Genomic DNA, 20,589 nt, shown 5'->3' on the forward strand with positions numbered 1-20,589 from the left:
AACTACTGTTTTTGTTCCCTCCTGGAAACATATTATTAAATTGCACCTCAATTGCCCTAACAAGGGAAGCCTGGTTACATGATACATTACCTTGGTGATCAATTCCCATACGGCTTTAACATATCAGTACCTTTCATTCTCAAAAGCTTATAGAGAATATACTCAATGTACTAGGTAAACATGGTACATGAATTCAGTTTTCTTTCCTTTATTTATTTATTTTATAATTGGTGCCTAAAATAGTAAAAGTGAAGTAGAAATTTTAAGTGAGGTAAATGCAGAAGATTGGGGCAAAGAGTCAAAAAATTGATACGAGAAGGTCAGAGGATGGAATTGGATGCTTAAAATACAGCAAGCAAATGGGTAACTGCAGGGCCTAAAGAGGTCAATATGTCTTCAATACTGTTATCCTACAACATTATTTTCATTTTAGCAAATCACACAATAGTCTTATATACAAAATATTCTAAGATCCCCTGGAATGCAGAACAAAGGTATATCTTTTAAAACATTCTGATTTAAAATGTAACTAGAGTGAAATCATTCAACTACAAAATAACTTCCAACATTAATCCTAGAAACAAGTCACAGAGAACTTCTGTGCAGTTCATAGTTGTCCTTCAGTGAGTCCTTGGGTTTTCTTTTCCTTTTGTGAATTGTGTTTTGAGCATATAAGTTTGTGACTGTGCTTGTGTGTGTCCATCAGAGTAAGAATGTGTTTGTGAGTGTATGTCTGGGTTTTCTTTTTGACTTTTACATTAGAGATTTCAGTTGAAGAAATGGTTACTTCAAAAATACAAGAGGCACAAATTAAAATGCCCATTCAAAAGTCTACTTTCTCTTTTCAAAGTGCAAGACAAACGGGTGAGTTTCAAAGCTTGGAAAGCATTTCGATAATAACCAAGTTACTCCCTCCAAACATAGTTGAAAACTATGGTACTCTCCCAATCAGCCCAGCAAAAGTTAAGTGGGACCTTAGAGGTCTACTGTGTCTGGCAATAACAAAACACCCACCTTCTAATGTGGCAGTACCAGAGAAGGCTACGTAGATGCCTGGAGTTTCAACCAAGTCCTTCCTGTAAGAGGATACTACCTTCCTTCTTAGCCAGAAATGTACTGTGAAGATTTAATGGGAAGCATGGAGGCTGCACACTCAACAATAATGAAGAACACTCTTAGGAATCAAATGAAACTAAGGAGGAAATCTGGAATTCTGTTCCCACATGGTGGAAGTTGTCTTCCCCGTTCCCAAGTGTATCAGACAGACAGTTAAAAATAGACGGAATAACATATAACATGGCCCACGTTCTTCTTACCTAATACCTTAAATGTCCAGGCCATGCCACACTGCTAAGATGCTGACTATACAGGACATCTGGGCTTCAACTCTGTGTGGCAACCATCAAGTAAAAATGTTATGAATATTTGAGATGCATTGATAGTGCAAATCTATAAAGCCAAAAGTCTTGAGATCTGATTCAAAGAGGAAAACTGTGTACTCCCTGTCATCAGTTTTATGGGGCTTTCACATGCATTCACTCACTTCCACAATCCTCAACCTTCATCTGAAGACAAAAACTGTGACATTAAGAGAAGAGGAATGGTCTATTCACAGAGAAGGCAAGTGGCAAAGTCAAAATGGATCCAGCCACCTACCAGCTTCCATGCTCAGTAATGTAACCCCTTGTAAGCATTCCTAAGGGTGACTAGGATGCACAAGTCAAAGATGCTGCTCACTGGATTACAGAGTTTGACCAAGAAGCTATAAGTTTGTTTACCTCTCACCCCATTTCTAAGATCACATACCATGCCTGTTAATCCATCAGAAGATGGGCAGCTCTAGCAGACACTTAGAGACAGTGCCTGCTTCTGTCTAAGACCAAGGTTGTTGATCCAAGGGGCATGGGGGCTAAGGTTTCCATCTCAGGATACCACATGACTGCAGGAGTTCTCCTCTGGAAAACTCTCAAGAGACATTGTGAGAAGTACATTTTGAGGGAGGAAAAGAAGGAAACTGACAAGAACTGTATTCTTTCTAATTGTCCTCAGTCTCACTTATCATCCCAAGTACAATGACAGAGTTAACATGCTATCTGAACCATCTCCCAAGCACTGCCAATACCAATTTTTTGATGTTGTTCAGTCACTCAGTCTTGTCTGACTCTTTGCAGCTCCATGTACAGCAAGAACCCCGGGCTTCCCCCCCCTTCAAAGTGCCCACAGTTTTCTCAAACCCATGATCTTGGAGTCAGTGATGCTTTGCAGCCATCTCATGCTCTGTCGTTCCCTTCCCCTCCTGCCCTCAATCTTTCCCAGCACCAGTTTCTTTCCGGTGATTTTGCTCTTGGCCTCAGGTGGCCAATATATTGGCTCTTCCTGTTCAGCATCAGTCCTTCCCTGAATAGCCAGACTTGATTTCCTTCATGCTTTACTAGTTTGAACTCCATGCTCACCCCAGAACTCTTACACATCTTCTCCAGCCCCACTGTTGCAAAGCATCAGTATTTTGGTGCTCAGTTCTTGTGGTCCCGCTCTCTCCTCCATACACTACACCTGAAAATCAACTTTGATTGTTCAGACCTTTTTCAGTAATCTCTCCACCTTTTAATGTGGTGTCTAGATTGGTCATAGCTTTTCATCCAAGGGGCAAGTGACTTTTAGTTTCATGGCTGCAGTCACTTCCGGCAGTGATATTGGAGGTCAAGAAAGTAAAACCTATCACTTATTCAATTGCATCCCTTGATATATCTCAAAATGATGGGACCAAACTCCATGATCTTACTTTGTGTGTGTGTGTGTGTGTTTTTTCTAATTTTTATTGGAGGCTAATTATTTTACAATATTATATTGGTTGGTTTTGCCATACATTGACATTTATCCGCCTTGGGTGTACATGAGTTATATTGAGTTTTAATCCAGCTTTTCCCCTCACCACTTTCACCTTCATCAGAAGGCTCTTTAGTTCCTAGTGTTTTTCAGCCATTTGTGTGGTGTCATCTTATAATTAAGGTTATTCGTATTTCTCACACAGTAATTTTATTTCCAGCTTCAGATTCTTTCAGCAAGTTACTTTCCATGATGTATTCTGCACAGAAGTCAAATAAGCTGGCTGACAGCATATAGAATTGATGTATTTCCTTCCCAATTTTGAACCAGTTCATTGATCCTTGTCCAATTCCTCCTATTGTGTCTTGACCTATATGCACGTTTCCCAGGAAACAGGTATGATGGTCTGGTATTCTTATCTCTTTAAGAATTTTCCACAATTTCTTGTGCTCCGCACAGTCTAAGGGCTTCCCTGGTGGCTCAGATGGTAAAGCATCTGACTGCAATGCAGGAGACCCAGATTCCCTGGGTATGGAAGATCCCCTGGAGAAAGAAAAGGTAGGCTACAGTCCATGAGGTCACAAAGAGTCAGACAAGACCAAATGACCTCACATTCACAAACAGTCTAAACTGTTAGCAGAGACAATAAGGCAGATGTAGATGACTTTATGGAATCCCCTTGCTTTTTCTATGATCCAGACACCAATTAAGGTTTACCTATTAAGATTAAATGACTAACTACACATTCCTTTTTCTTTTTGTAATATTTTTTCTCTCTCTTTTTCAAGCTATCATCAACCAACTGTTACATTCCTGGGCACTTGCCATCTTCTTATACAAGAATTAAATTATGCCCATGCCAGTCTCTGACCTTTGACACCCACTTAAAACAGTTAAGTCTCCAGAGCAGAAATAAGGAATCTGTGTTCTGCGAAAATGTCAGGACAGTTTGACCAATAGCTAGATATTTTCAGGAACTGACTTTTGAGCCCAATTCCTGTATCATCTCTTATCTGGAAAAGAACTACGTTTCTTCAAGCTGATGGCAATTCCTCATTAGCAGAAATTTCAGGAAAAATAAATGTGCTTGTCTGCATGTTCGAAGTCAAAGATGTGCCAGTTATGTGTGTATGTATGTAACCTCCAATCAAACAGATTAATTCACGTCAACTAAAGTTGGTTGTTTTACTGGCATGCAAAAAGGTATTACAGAGCTTGCCTAGAAAGAGAACCAGAAGTTCCAAGTTGGAAGAAAAGTAAAAGGACATTGAGTGCAACTCCACCCATGGAGGCATCACAAATAATACTTTGATAAAGGCAACAGTTTCCCCAGAGTATCAGATGAATATTAGCAGAAGACCTTGCTCAACAGAGAGGACTACATGGAATCTAGACATAACTGGGACGAATCGAGGGAAGATGGTAGAAGGAGGACGAGAAGAATAGGACCAAACCTGTGTCTTGCAGTGGGAGATCAAGAAGCATGGAATAGTTTGAAGATTCAAGCAAGTCATCTCACAAAACCTTAAACTACTTTTGACTGAAAGGAAGCAAGGTGAAGAAGCTGATGAAATATAGTTTGTATAGAGTGAGAAACAAACAGAGAGGTCAACAAGTGTGCATAGGGCCTGGAAGATGAAACATGGTGTTAGAAAGCCAACCTGGGAGGGAACTGCTTATAAGTATGTGGAGATGGAATGATGGATCTGGAACAACAAAATGTGTAGAAAGGAATGCCTTTTGAGAAATCCCAAACTGACAAAGAAGCAGGACCTTTGGGGTCAGTCACACAGAGGAGGTGGTGACACCATGGAATCCCCCCTCTTCCCACATGCTAAGACCTACTATCAGGCAATAGAGAAAGACTAGCCAGACTACCACTCATGCTTCTGCCACCACAGGCTAGAAAATGATCCCTTTAGGGCCATAACTTTTCTGCCCATGGCTGCTGGCTCCTCTGCAAAACTGACACCACCAGTGCTCCTACAGTCCAAGCAGCTATACCACTTCCTCCGGTGCTCAACAAGGCAGACCTAAGTGTTCCACAAGAGTCTTGGGGTAGGCTTCCCTGGTGACCACATGGAGAGGTTTTCATAAAACTACATCTGAGACCCAGGGTCAGGGAAACTAAGGGAAAGGATTGAAAACTTTCCCACCAGCTGAACGAGCTTCAGATTAAATCCATACAATCAACTATGCAGACTTTTTGTCTATGGGATATGTAAATAGACAACAGATTTCCAATGAATGAAAATCTCCAGGCTCTGGCAGCTCTGAGAACAAACGAGTTATCCCAGATTAGAGTCTGACCTGTCCCTACTGCAGATCCAGAGTTCAGTTCTCCCCACATTTGGGAGAGCTTTCTGGAGATGCGGAGCTGTGCTGTGCCTCATGTTGGGACCAGAACACTGACAACCAGGACCCTAGGTAATATCCGTTATATTTGCGATGTTTTGCTATGCGGTGTGGTCGATTCACTCTTTTTCTCAGTTGTAGGCTTTCTTGTTATTATTCTTGCTTATTTGGTGTTCTAAGATTGTTTAAATCATATATTTATTTTTTGTATGTATATATTGTGTACTTATTTTCCTGCTATCTGTGCCTTTGGTTGATGTTGTCTCTTGTCATTTTTGTCTTAATAGGTGTATGTTTCTATATTAGCTGTGATTTTCTGTTGTTCTGTGGGAAAGCTTTTGTCATTTTTGTTAGATTTGTTTTCTTTATTCTTCAAGTGGCACTCTGCTCTGGTGGTGTTTTATGTCTTGCAAGTTATTTGCTTAGTTCTATTGTTGATTCTGTGTTCTTCCCTATTGTGATTATTGCTTGTGTTATTTTGCTTGTTGTTTGCTTTTGGTTTCTTACCATTATTCTGTGTTTCTCCAATCCTCTGTCTAATCTCTTACTATGTGATCTTGGTTCTCTGACCAGAAGTTGGGCCTGATCATCTAGGGTTTCAGCACTGTATCGAGGATCATAGACCACAAGATAATTCCTGGTTCCAGTGAATATTAATTGGTGAGAGTCCCTATGAAGGCCTCCATCTGAAAATAAGAACCAATTCCACACAAAAGCCTGTACTATCCAGAGCTGATGCCTCACACCACGCAAAAGCAAGACAGAAACACACACCAAATTATCCACAGACGGACTGCCTAAAGCCAGAGTAAACCCGTACATACCTGCAAAAGACACCACTGACATGGTCCCGCTGTGAGAGAGAGAAGCCTCAGTTGTGGCCACAAGAATATAGTTGGCAGTCCCTCCACCTTCAAGAAAACCCAAGCACTGGACCAAACTTATCCACTCAGGGCGCAGACCAGAAGCAAGAACTACAACCCTGCACCCTGGGAAGAAAAGACCATTAACATAGTAAGATAAACAAATGTGAAGATAGTAGAGTATGTTGCAGGCAAAGAAACAAGGTAAAAACACACAAGACATAATTAAAGAGGAAATAGGAAGTGTCACTGAAAAAGAATTGAGAGTAACGACAGTAGAGATGATCAAACGTCTCAGAAAATAAGTGGAGACCATGCAGGAGACATTTAAGAAGGGCGTGGAACAATGAAACAACAACAACAAATGATTAACTACACAATAACTGACATATGTATACTTTAGGCTGATCTATGCTTTTGTACAGCAGAAGCCAGAGCAACATTGGAAAATGATTATCTTCCAATTTAAAAATGAAGTATTAAAAAAAACACAAGCTTTAAATAAGACAACAGACCTGACAATTTAATTGATACTTAAGTAGATTTCATCCAAAACCAGCAGAACGCAGTTTCTTCTCAAGGGCAAATGAAATATGTCTAGCATAATCACAAACTGGATCACAAAACAAGCCTTGGTAAATTTAAGACAATCAAAATTGTATCAAGCATTTTTTTTTACCACAATGTTATGATTTACATGTCAGTTATGGGGGGAGCAAAACAAAAACAAAAAACTAAGAAACATGAATACATTGAGGCTCATGTATACACCTCTACATGGCCAAGAAATCAATGAAGAAATCAGAGAGAAGAAAAAAATATATATAATATATGTTTATAAACTCATACAAACAAATGAGAAAATGTGATTGCATAAAAGCTATGAAACAGGGAAAAACACTAAGAGTAAAGATTATAACAAAGGAATGTCTCAAATAATCAACCTAACCTTAGAGCTAAGGCAATTAGAGAAAGACAACATACAAAACCAAAAATTAGTTTTGGGAAAAAAAATCATAGAGAATAGAACAGAAAAAAAAAAAAACATGAAAACAATGGCAAAGATCAATAATACTAAAAGGAGGCCCTGGGAGAGCATAAAGAAAATACATAAATCATGAGCCAGACTCATCAACAAAAAAGGGAGAACACTCAAATCAATAAAGTTAGGCATGAGAAAGGAGATGTTATAAGTGATGCCACAGAAACGTCAAAGGATCATAAAAGACTACAACAAACATCTTTAAGACAATAAAATGTAGAATCTGGAAGCCACAGACAAATTCTTGGAAACTCAACTAAGAGGAAAGAGAAAATATGATTACAGCTTTAAGAGCACTAATATTGAAACTGTGATGAAAAATTTTCCGGTTAGCAAAATTCAAGGTCCAGATGGCCTCACAGGTAAGTTTTATGAACCATTAAGAGAAATGTTAACACATGCATTTCTAAAACTCTTCCAAAATGCTATAGTGTTAAGATAACCTGGAAACTCATCCTACGAGTACAGCATCACCCTGATATCAAAGCTAAAGATAACACAGAAAAGTAAAATCTGTGTGTGCAAGAGCGGTGTCTGCATGGCGCAGGAGTGGCTCACTCACAGGAACAGCTGAGAGGAGCAACCCCACATCCAAGGTCAGGAGCCATGGTTATCCCACGTCCAAGGTGAGGAGCAGCAGCTGAGAGGAGCCACACCATGTCCAAGGTCAGGAACGGCGTCCATGAGGAAATACCCTATGTCCAAGGACAGGAGCAGCAGATGGGATGGGATACCGCATGTCCAAGGTAAGGAGAAGCAGCTGCACTTTCCTGGAGAAGCTGTGAAGAGACACCCCATGTCCAAGGTAAGAGAAACAAAAGAAACACAGTAGGCGCTGAGAGAGGGCAGACAGACTGAAACCACAATCACAGAAAACTAGACAATCTGAGATAGTTTCTAACTCAATGAAACTAAGCCACGACATGTGTGGCCACCCAAAAGAGATGGGTCATGGTGGAGAGGTCTGACAGAATGTGGTCCACTAGAGAAGGGAATGGCAAACCACTTCAGTATTCTTGCCTTGAGAACCCCTTGAACAGTATGAAAAGGCAAAAAGATAGGACACTGAAACATGAGCTCTCCAGGTCAGTAGGTGCCAAATATGCTCCTGGATTTCAGTGGAGAAATAACTCAAGGAAGAATGAAGGGATGGAGCCAAAGGAAAACCAACACCCAGCTATGGATGTGACTGGTGATGGAAGCAAGGTCTGATTCTGTAAAGAGCAATATTGAATAGGAACCTGGCATGTTAGGTCCACGAACCAAGGGAAATTGGAAGTGCTCAAAAAGGAGATGACAAGAGAGAATATCGACATTCTAGGAATCAGCAAACTAAGATGGACGGGAATGGGTGAATTTAACTCAGATGACCATTATATCTACTACTGTGGGCAAGAATGCCTTAGAAGAAATAGAGTAGGCATCAGAGTAAAGAAAAAAGTCAAAATGCAGTACTTGGATGCAATCTCAAAAACGACAGAATGTTCTCTGTTCTTTTCCAAGGCAAACCATTCAATATCATGGTAATCCAAGACTATGCTCTGACCAGTAATGTGGAAGAAGCTGAGGTTGAACAGTTCTATGAAGACCTACAAGACCTTTGAGAACTAACACCCTCAAAAGATGTCCTTTTTATTATAGGGGACTGAAATGCAGAAGTAGGAAGTCAAGAAACACCTGGGGTAACAGGCAAATTTGGCCTTGGAGTACAGAATGAAGCAGGGTAAAGGCTAATAGAGTTTGGTCAAGAGAATGGGTCATAGCAAGCATCATAGCAAACACCCTCTTCCAACAACACAAGAGAAGACTCTACACATGGACATCACCAGATGGTGAACACCGAAATCAGACTGATTATATTCTTTGCAGCCAAAGATAGAGAAGCTCTATACAGTCAGCAAAAACAAGACTGGGAACTGACTGTGGCTCAGATCATGAACTCCTTAATGACAAATTGAGATCTAAATTGAAGAAAGTAAGAAAAATGACTAGACCATTCAGGTATGACCTAAATCATATCCCTTATGGTTATACAGTGGAAGTGAGAAATACATTTAAGGGACTAGATCTGATACACATAGTGCCTGATGCACTATGGACAGAGGTTTGTGACACTGTACAGGAGAAAACTATCAAGATGATCCCCAAGAAGTAGAAATGCAAAAAACCAAGATGGTTGTCTGAGGAGGCCTTAGAAATAACTGTGTAAAGAAAAGAAGTGAAAAACAAAGGAGAAAAGGAAAGATATACCCATTTGAATGCAGAGTTCCAAAGAATAGCAAGGAGAGATAAGAAAGCCTTCCACGGCGATCAGTGCAAAGAAATAGAGGAAAACAACAGAATGGGAGAGACTAGAGATCTCTTCAAGAAAATCAGAGATACCAAGGGAACATTTCATGCAAAGATGGGCTCAATATAGTACAGAAATGGTATGGACATGACAAAGGCAGAAGAGACTAAGAAGAGGTGGCTAGAATACACAGAAGAACTGTCCAAAACAGATTTTCATGACCCAGATAAACACAATGGTGTGATCAATTACCTAGAGCCAGACATCATGGATTGTGAAGTCAAGTGGGCCTTAGGAAGTGTCACTATGAACAAAGCCAATCGAGGTGATGGAATTTCAGCTGAATTATTTCAAATACTAAAAGATGATGCTGTGAAAGTGCTGCACTCAGTATGTTGGCAAATTTGGAAAACTCCGTTGTAGCCACAAGACTGGAAAAGGTCAGTTTTCATTCCAATCCCAAAGAAAGGCAATACCAAAGAATGCTCAAACTACTGCACAATTGCACTCGTCTCACACACTAGTAAAGTAATGCTCAAAATTCTGAAGAAAGGCTTCAGCAATACGTGAACCATGAACTTCCAGATGGTCAAGCTGGTTATAGAAAAGGCAGAGGAACCAGAGATCAAATTGACAACATCTACTGGATCATCAAAAAAGCAAGAGAGTTCCAGAAAAACATCTAATTCTCCTTTATTGACTATGCCAAAGCCTTTGCCTGTGTGGATCACAATAAAATGTGGAAAATTCTGAGAGATGGGAATACCAGACCACCTGACCTGCCTCTTGAGAAACCTGAATGCAGGTCAGGAAGGAGCAGTTAGAAATGGACATGGAACAACAAACTAATTTCAAATAGGAGAAGGAGTACCTCAAGGCTGTATATTGTCACCCTGCTAATTTAACTTCTATGCAGAGTACAATATGAGAAACGCTGGGCTGGTAGAAGCACAAGCTGGAGTCAACATTGCCAGCACAAATATTAATAACTTCAGATATGCAGATGACACCATCCTTATGGCAGAAAGTGAAGAAGAACTAAAGAGCCTCTTGATGAAAGTGAAAGAGGAGAGTGAAAAAGTTGGCTTAAAGCTCAACATTCAGAAAACTAAGATCATGGCATCCAGTCCCATCACTTCATGGCAAATAGGGGAAAAGTGGAAGCAGTGACTGATTTTATTTTCTTGGGCTCCAAAATCACTGTGGACGGTGACTGCAGCCACAAAATTAAAAGACACTTTCTTCTTGGAAGGAAAGCCATGAAAACCCTAGTTCAGTTCAGTTCAGTCACTCAGTGGTGTCCGACTCTCTGTGACCCCATGAACTGCAGCACACCAGGCCTCCCTGTCCATCACCAACTCGCGGAGCCCACCCAAACCCATGTCCATGGAATCAGTGATGCCATCCAACCATCTCATCCTCTGTCGTCCCCTTCTCCTCCTGCCCTCAATCTTTCCCAGCATCAGGGTCTTTTCAAGTGAGTCAGCTCTTCGCATCAGGTGGCCAAAGTATTGGAGTTTCAGCTTCAAAATCAGTCCTACCAATGAACACCCAGGACTGATCTCCTTTAGGATGGACTGGTTGGATCTCTTTGCAGTCCAAGGGACTCTCAAGAGTCTTCTCCAACACCACAGTTCAAAAGCATCAATTCTTTGGTGCTCAGTTTTCTTGATGATCCAACTCTCACATCCATAATGACCACTGGAAAAACCATAGCCTTGACTAGATGGACCTTGGTTGGCAAAGTAATGTCTCTGCTTTTTAATATTCTGTCTAGGTTGATTATAACTTTCCTTTCAAGAAGTAAGCATCTTTTAATTTCATGGCTGCAATCACCATCTGCAGTTATTTTGGAGCCCAGAAAAATAAAGTCAGTCACTGTTTCCACTGTTTCCCCATCTATTTGCCTTGAAGTGATGGGACCAGATGCCATGATCTTAGTTTACTGAATGTTTAGCTTTAAGCCAACTTTTTTACTCTCTTCTTTCACTTTCATCAAGAGGCTCTTTAGTTCTTCTTCACTTTCTGCCATACAGTAAGAGACATCACTTTGCTGACCAAGGTCCATCTACTCAAAGCTAAAGTTTTCCCAGCAATGGCAACCCACTCCAGTATTCTTGCCCGGAAAATCTCATGGATGGAGGAGCCTGGTAGACTGCAGTCCACGGGGTTGCTAAGAGTCAGACACGACTGAGCGACTTCACTTTCACTTTTCACTTTCATGCATTGGAGAAGGAAATGGCAACCCACTCCAGTCTTCTTGCCTGGAGAATCCCAGGGACGGGGGAGCCTGGTGGGCTGCTGTCTATGGGGTCACACAGAGTCAGACATGACTGAAGCGACTTAGCAGCAGCAGCAGCAGCATGTACAGATAGGAGAGTTGGACAATTAAATGTTTGAACACCAACGAAATGATACTTTTGAACTGTGATACTGGAGAAAGCTCTTGAGATTCCCTTGGAATACAAGGAGATCAAACCACTCAATCCCAAAGGAAATCAACCCAGAATATTTCTTTGAAGGACTGATGCTGTACCTGAAGCTGCAATCCTTTGGCCACGTGATGCGAAGAACTGACACACTGGAAAAGACCCCGATGCTATGAAAGATTGAAGGCAAAAGGAGAAGGGTGCCACAGAGGATGCGATGGTAAGATAGCATCACTGACTGAATGGACATGAATGTGAGCAAACTCCAGGAGACAGTGAAGAATAGGGGAACCTGGTGTGCTGCAATCTATGGGTTCTCAAAGAGTGGGACATGGCTTATCAACTGAAAAACGACAACAACCTAACAACTCACCTGATGTCAACTCACAGTGATGTCTCTGCCCTGGTGTGTAAACTAAAAGAACAGCATAGAGGACTTCCCTCGAGTCCAGGGGTTGGGAGTCTGCCTTCCAATTCAGGGGACATGGGTTCTCCCCTTACTCTTGGAAAATTCCAAACGCCATGGGGCAACTAAACCCGTGTGCCGCACCTACTGAGGCCCACATGCACTGGAGCCTGTGCTTTGCAATAAGAGAAGCCTCCAACTTGCCGCAACTAGAGAAAGCCTGGGCACAGCAACGAGGACACAGCACAGCCAAAAGAAACTAAAAAAAGAAAGAACAGCATAGCTATGGCACCTACTCCCTCCACTCCAGCACTCTGGCTCTGCACTGAAACTGGCTGCGGTGGGGATGTGAGAGAGTTGCACTGGTCTGTAGCACTTGCTGGCTAATTTTTGTGGTGTAATTACTGTCACCATTGCTAATGTTGAGCAGCTAACAATCTACAAGTCAGTTTGTAAAACCCCTTGAAATTTAGGAATGAGCAGGTAAACGATTGTTGTGTGACATGGCTCTAGCACACTACTGAGTGCAGTGAAACTAAACGGGATTTTCGAGAATCCTGGCAGTCTTCCCCTCCTCACTGATGCGTGTTTCATGGGTCTGAGGTTTATGACATCTTCTAAACCATAACCAGGCTGTTTGCATCTTGCATTTCCCATTCTTGGGGACAGGAAGAAGAGGAGGAAGTGTTACCTTGGTTGGAAAAGTAATGTCTCTGCTTTTGAATATGCTATCTAGGTTGATCATAACTTTCCTTCCAAGGAGTAAGCATCTTTTAATTTCATGGCTGCAATCAGCATTTGCAGTGATTTTGGAGCCCCAAAAAATAAAGTCTGACACTGTTTCCAATCTTTCCCCATCTATTTGCCATGAAGTGATGGGACCAGTTGCCATAATCTTAGTTTTCTGAATGTTGAGCTTCAAGCCAACTTTTTCACTCACTTCATTCACTTTCTTCAAGAGGCTTTTTAGTTCCTCTTCACTTTCTGCCATAAGGGTGGTGTCATCTGCATATCTGAGGTTATTGATATTTCTCCCGGCAATCTTGATTCCAGCCTGTGTTTCTTCCAGCCCAGCGTTTCTCATGATGTACTCTGCATAGAAGTTAAATAAGCAGGGTGACAATATACAGCCTTGACGTACTCCTTTTCCTGTTTGGAACCAGTCTGTTGTTCCATGTCCAGTTTTAACGGTTGCTTTCTGACCTGCATACAGCTTTCTCAAGAGGCAGGTCAGGTGGTCTGGGATTCCCATCTCTTTCAGAATTTTCCACAGTTTATTGTGATCCACACATTCAAAGGCTTTGGCATAGTCAATGAAGCAGAAATAGATGCTCTTCTGGAACTCTCTTGCTTTCTCCATGATCCAGCAGATGTTGGCAATTTGATCTCTGGTTCCTCTGCCTTTTCTAAAACCAGCTTGAACATCTGGAAGTTCACGGTTCACGTATTGCTGAAGTCTGGCTTGGAGAATTTTGAGCATGACTTTACTAGCGTATGAGATGAGTGCAATTGTGCAGTAGTTTGAACATTCTTTGGCATTGCCGTTCTTTGGGATTGGGATGAAAAGTGACCTTTTCCAGTCCTGTGGCCACTGCTGAGTTTTGCAAATTTGCTGGCATATTGAGTGCAGCGCTTTCACAGCATCATCTTTCAAGATTTGAAAGAGCTCAACTGGAATTCCATCGCCTCCACTAGCTTTGTTCGTAGTGATGCTTTCTAAGGCCCACTTGACTTCACATTCCAAGATGTCTGGCTCTAGGTGAGTGATCACACTATTGTGATTATCTTGGTCGTGAAGATCTTTTCTCTACAGTTCTGTGTATTCTGCCACCTCTTCTTAATATCTTCTGCTTCTGTTAGGTCCATACCATTTCTATCCTTTATCGAGCCCATCTTTGCATGAAATGTTCCCTTGGTATCTCTAGTTTTCTTGAAGAGATCTCTTGTCTTTCCTATTCTGTTATTTTCCTCTATTTCTTTGTATTGATCACTGAGGAAGGCTTTCTTATCTCTCCTTGCTATTCTTTGAAACTCTGCATTCACATGCTTCTATATTTCCTTTTCTCCTTTGCTTTTCACTTCTCTTCTTTTCACAGCTATTTGTAAGGCCTCCTCAGACAGCCGTTTTGCTCTTTTGTATTTCTTTTCCTTGGGGATGGTCTTGGTCCCTGTCTCCTGTACAATGTCACGAACCTCTGTCCAGAGTTCATCAGGCACTATGTCTATCAGATCTAGTCCCTGAAATTTATTTCTCACTTCCACTGTATAATCATAAGGGATTTGATTTCGGTCATACCTGAATGGTCTAGTGGTTTTCCCTACTTTCTTCAATTTAAGTCTGAATTTGGCAATAAGGAGTTCGTGATCTGAGCCACAGTCAGCTCCTGGTCTTGTTTTTGCTAACTGTATAGAGCTTCTCTATCTTTGGCTGCAAAGAATATAATCAATCTGATTTCGGTGTTGACCATCTGGTGATGTCCATGTGTAGAATCTTCTCTTGTGTTGTTGAAAGAGGGTGTTTGCTATGACCAGTGCGTTCAAAACTCTATTAGCCTTTGCCCTGCTTCATTCCGTACTCCAAGGCCAGATTTGCCTGTTACTCCAGGTGTTTCTTGACTTCCTACTTTTGCATTTCAGTCCTCTATAATGAAAAGGACATCTTTTTTGGGTGCTAGTTCTAAAAGGTCTTGTAGGTCTTCATAGAACCGTTCAACTTCAGTTTCTTCAGCGTTACTGGTTGGGGTATAGGCTTGGATTACTGTAATATTGAATGGTTTGCCTTAGAATCGAACAGAGATCATTCTGTCGTTTCTGAGATTGCATCCAAGTACTGTATTTTGGACTGTTTTGTTGACCATGATGGCTACACCATTTCTTCTAAGGGATTCCTGCCCACAGTAGTAGATACAATGGTCATCTGAGTTAAGTTCACCCAATCCAGTCCATTTTAGTTCACTGATTCCTAGAATGTCTACGTTCACTCTTGCCATCTCCTGTTTGAGCACTTCCAATTTGCCTTGATTCATGGATCTAACATTCCAGGTTCCTATGCAATATTCCTCTTTACAGCATCGGATCTTGCTTCTATCACCAGTCACATCCACAACTGGGTATTGTTTTTGCTTTGGCACCATCCCTTCATTCTTTCTGGAGTTATTTCTCCACTGATCTTCAATAGCATACTGGGCACCTAACGACCTGGGGAGTTCCTCATTCATTATCCTGTCATTTTGCCTTTTCATATTGTTCATGGGGTTCTCAAGGCAAGTATACTGAAGTGGTTTGCCATTCCCTTCTCCAGTGGACCATATTCTGTCAGACCTCTCCACCATGACCCGTCCGTCTTGGGTGGCCCCACACAGCATGGGTTAGTTTCATTGACTTAGACAAGGCTGTGGTCCATGTGTATGAGGGCTTCCCTCATAGCTCAGTTGGTAAAGAATCTGCCTGCAATGCAGGAGACCCTGGTACGATTCCTGGCTTGGGAAGATCCCCTGGAGAAGGGATAGGTTACCTATTCCAGTACTTTTGGGCTTCCCTTGTGGCTCAGTTGGTAAAATATCTGCCTGCAATGCGGGAGACCTGGGTTCGATTCCTGTGTTGGGAAGATCCCCTGGAAAAGGGAAAGGCTACCCACTCCAGTATTCTGGCCTGGAGAATTCTATTGACAGTATAGTCCATGGGCTTGCAAAGAGTCGGATACACTGAGCAACTTTGTTCTTTAGATCTTCTAATTCTTTGTTCAACATTTCTTGTATCTTCTCAGTCTGTCCTTCCATTGTTTTCTTCTGAGATCTCGGATCATCTTTACTCTCAGTGCTCTAAATTCTTTTTTGAATAGATTGCCTATCTCCACGTTGCTTAGTTGTTGTTCTGGGGTTTTACCCTACTCCTTTGTGTGAAACATATTCCTGTGCTATCTCATTTTGACTCACTTTCGGTATTCATGGTCTCTGTTCTGCAGGCTGCAGGATTGTATTTCCTCTTGCTTTTACTGTTTTTCCCCTTGTGGGTTAGGTTGTTCTGAGAGTTTCTTCAGGATTCCTGGTGGGAGGGACTAATGTCTGCCCAGTGGTGGGTGCAACTGTGTCTTGTCCCTCTGATGGGCAGGGTCATGTCAAAAGGTGTATATAGAAGTGGCTGTCGGCTCAGGAAGACTTAGGCAGCCTGTATGCTGATGGGTGGGACTGTGTTCGTGTCATACTGGTTGCTTAGCCTGAGGCATCCCAGCGCTGGAGCCTACAGGCTTTTGGGTGGGACCAAGTCTTGGTGTTGAAATGGTGGCCTCCAGAAGAACTCATGCCAGTGAGTACATTCTGATGCATCCACTACACGTTTTCCCCACAGTGAACTGCAGTTGCCCCTTGCCTCCCAGGAGACCTCCAACACCAGAAGATAAGCCTCACCCTGGGTCCCATGAGTCACAACTTTTTCCTCAGGTTCTGGTGCACAGATGACTTTGTGTGCAACCTCCAAGAGTGGAGTTTCTGTTTTTCCAAGTCCTCTTGAGTTCTTGTGATGAAGTCCCACTGGCCTTCAAAGCTAAATGCTCTGTGGGTTTCAGCTCTCAAGCCAGACTCCCGGACTCTGGAGCCTTACATTGGACTTAGAACTCCTCCTGTGGGAGAACCTCTGTGATGTAGCTATTTTTCAGTGTGTGGTTTGCTCACCAAGTGGGGATGGGATTTGACTGCACTGTGACTGCACCCCTGTTTCCATCTTATTCTTTGTGTTTGTAGCTTATTCTTTGTGTTTGGATGTAGAACATCGTTTTTGGTAGGTTCCAGTCTGTCTGTCGATGGTTGTTCAGCAGTTAGTTGTGATTTCAGTGTTTTGGGGAGAGGATGTGCGCTCAAGTCCTGCCACTTCACCATCTTGTCTTCACCTCTCCTTTGAATCTTTGCCTTGGGAGACAGCCAGGGTAGGCAATTCTTCTCCTTTCAAAGACTCTCTCAAAGTCCAAGGTCAGAGGGCAAGGAATTGGAGCTTTAGGAAGCTTAAGACCATGGGTTCACAAGTTCTAGGAGTAAATCTTTGCAAGTATAGAATGATTCCAGTTAAAGAGAATACCTCAATGACTTCTTGGTCACATGAGAAGCAGTCTTCCCATAGGTAGAATATTTGGGTCACTGCTGGCCAAGATTTAGCTTTTTATCATGAAGAAAGTTTCTCTTTTGTTATTATTGCCTTCTTCTTTTTCCTAGTCCAAAAATATTTATGTTTAGCAGTTTGCTACAGGTTATGATAAAGTATAAAATTGAACACCCAGTAGAAGAGGTACTAGGACAAGGCATGGGCCAGAGTATCCATTGCCCTCTCCAGGCCGGCAACTCTGCCTGAATCTCCATGCATTCACTGACTCTGAAGTCCCTAGAATACTTGAGAACAGAGATGCTGAGCAAATCTTCCAGTTAGTTGATTAAAAAAAAAAAAGAGGAGAAAAGTAAACAAATGAAGTCCTAATAAATGTGGCCCTCAGTTAACATAAGAAAATGTCCAGGTACTCTGAACAGAGAAAAAGGGAGAAAAAATTATCAAAGAAATAATGAAACAATGGTCCTAAAAATGAAGGCCATGAGAGTGCAGCACAAGTGAAGCTTTAGACAAAGGCACATCACAACAAAGTTTCAGAATGAATAAATAAAAATCAATAGTAAATCTTAATAGTATATAAAAGATAAACAACCCCAAAGATCTGTGCAAGAGATTAGAACAGGCCAGAATACATATGGCTGGCAAGTCAGCACCAGAAAATATGCTCAATATACTGAAATGCAAATTAAAATTAGAATGTGATACCACTACACACCTATTGGAATTGTGAAAATTTAAAACCAAGCGTTTTCAAGAATGGAACTCATATATAACTGAGTCATACTGTCCTACATAGCTGGGAGTGCAATTATGTATACCAGACACTTTATTAAAAAGTTAAAGGCATACATACTATAGGCTTCAGCCATTCCAATCCTGAGTATTTTTTCAAGACAAAGGAAAGTATATATCTACACAAAGTCTTTTACATGAATGCTTTACTTATTAAACTACAGACTGGAAACAACCACAATATCCATCAATCAATGTATTGTTAAACAAATGATGGCATATCCACACAATGGAATGATTTTCAATTACCTCATCTATAACATGGAGATAATTGACTAGAGAGATTTATATTATTAGTGAACAAGAGGAGTAATGAACAAAGATTAAAATGATCTGTAATGAAATAGACTAAAGCCCACACATCATTCCCTGGGAGAAGCCATTCCTGGCCACCAGATTTACAGGGCTCTCTTCTAAGCATCCCCTGGCTCTCGTCTGTCTATCCTGCATAATTATAACTATATACTCAGTTCCTTTTCAGTCCAGAACCTGGAGCCTGACTCCCAGCAGAAGCTCAGAGAAATTTTCTGCCCTCTGAATGACGGTGATCTATGCTACTCACAATCAAGTATAGACATTATCAAACCAGCAATTCCTTTCCTGGAAGTAATACATTATTAACTAGTGATCATAGGACATTTCTCTTGACAAATTTCTGTTCTTGTAGAGGGGGAAATGTACACATTACTTTGTCCAAAAGCAAAGTACTACTGTTCCCTACTTTTATGTTAATAATTCTGGACACTCTGCTACTTTCTCAGATCACCTCTCAGTTAGGGGTTGCCTTGACTAATTCACTGAAGTGTTCCCACATATAAAGGGGCTGAAGAACAGACTAGACTGTTGATAAATACTTTTGAATGGATATAATGCTGACGATGTGATGATTATTTTTATCATTTTTTATTTTCATTAATTACTTAATTTTTGGCTGCTCTGGGTCTTCATGGCTGCATGTAGGTTTTCTCTACTTGTGGCAAGTGGGAGGTGCTTTGCAGTTGTGTTGCATGGGCTTCTCATTGTGGTGGCTTCTCTTGGTGCAGAGCATGAGCTCAAGGGTGTGCGGGCTTTAGAAGTTGAGGCACGTGAGTTCAACAGTTGTGGCATGCAGGCTTAGTTGCCCTATGACATGTGGAATCTTCCTGGACCAGGGTTTGAACCCATGTCTCCTGCATTGTCAGATGGGTTCTTAACCACTAGATCACCAGGGAAGTCCAACAATGTGATTATTTTAATGTTTGGCTGGAAAGCTGTGTTTGTCGGCTCAGGCCGCCAAACAAAATGCCATAAAATGGGTGACTTAAGGAACAGAAATTTATTTCTCACTGTTCTGGAGACTGGCAGTCCAAATCAGAATGGCAGCACGGTTGGATTCTGGTGAGAGCTCCATTCCTGGATCATAGATGGCTGTCTTCTTGTTGTGTCCTCACATGGCAGTGAGAGAGAGACAAACAGACACAGAGACAGAGACAGAGTGAATACATTGGTGCTTCTTCTTTTTTAAAAATATTTAGAAAGTATTTATTTTATTACACCCATGTAAGCTGTCTGTCAAACACATAGAGTGGATGTAAAGAGTTTATATGGACTTTAAACCAGGGCTATAGCTTCTTAATTAGACATCCTGTAAATGAAAGGGAGACACATGTTAGCTGAAATGAAGGAAGATTGGTGGGGGGGGGGACTTTCTCCTCTGTTTCCTTGAGTTAATCTGGAGGCTGCTGATTTATAGGGCCTTTTGATGGGTCATCTTCCTCTTGAGCAGGAAGAGAGTTAGCCCTCTTGCTAAACCAGGTAAATTAATTACTGTAAGTTATCCTCTGAATTTAAAGCCCACACAAATGTGTCACGTGCCATGTTTTCCAGTGAAAACAGCAGAAGCCTAGCTTTTTAACTGGTTCAGCAATTAATTCTAGATGCATGTTAGAATGTCCCAGGAAGTTTTTTAAGCATTGCTTATGTCTGGGGCCCTAATTCCTAACATTTCCTAGTAGTTCAGAATATTTAAGTGTGATATCCTGGATATTATAGTTTTTAAAGCTCCCAAGTGACATTTTTTTTTTTTAAGGCAAGATAAAGAGCCACTGGTCTGCATTTTCCAGAGGGTTTTATGGTAATGTAGAATAATTTAGAAGTATTGCAGGGCCCAATTGAAATTTCTTTTTTAAAAAATTAATTAATTTATTTTAATTGGAGGCTAATTACTTTATCATATTGTGGTGGTTTTTGCCATACATTGACATGAATCAGCCATGGGTGTACATGTGTCCCCCTGTCCCAAACCTCCCTCCCACCTCCCTCCCCATCCCAGCCCTCTGGGTTGTCCCAGTGCACTGGCTTCGAGTGCCCTGTTTCATGCATCAAACTTGGACTGGTCATCTGTTACACATATGGTAATAAACATGTTTCAGTGCTATTCTCTCAAATCATCCCACTCTCGCCTTCTCAAACAGAGTCCAAAAAGTCTGTTCTTTATCTTTGTGTCTCTTTTG

General features: G+C 41.4%; 1 protein-coding gene across 2 annotated transcripts in view; it reads right to left on the bottom strand.

Annotated features, from left to right (window-relative positions):
• Nucleotides 1-20,589, bottom strand: part of LOC148773305 (X antigen family member 3-like) — a 56,710-nt gene that overhangs the window by 18,307 nt on the left and 17,814 nt on the right. For both annotated transcript variants that reach the window (XM_088833827.1, XM_088833826.1), the window contains exon 2: nucleotides 19,424-19,522. In XM_088833827.1, coding sequence (XP_088689953.1) covers nucleotides 19,424-19,522 — 99 coding nt within the window. The remainder of the gene's footprint in view (nucleotides 1-19,423; nucleotides 19,523-20,589) is intronic.

Source organism: Moschus berezovskii, chromosome X, assembly GCF_049115385.1.
Source record: "Moschus berezovskii isolate FMDL1 chromosome X, NW_MosBer_1.0, whole genome shotgun sequence".
Lineage (NCBI taxonomy): Eukaryota > Metazoa > Chordata > Mammalia > Artiodactyla > Moschidae > Moschus > Moschus berezovskii.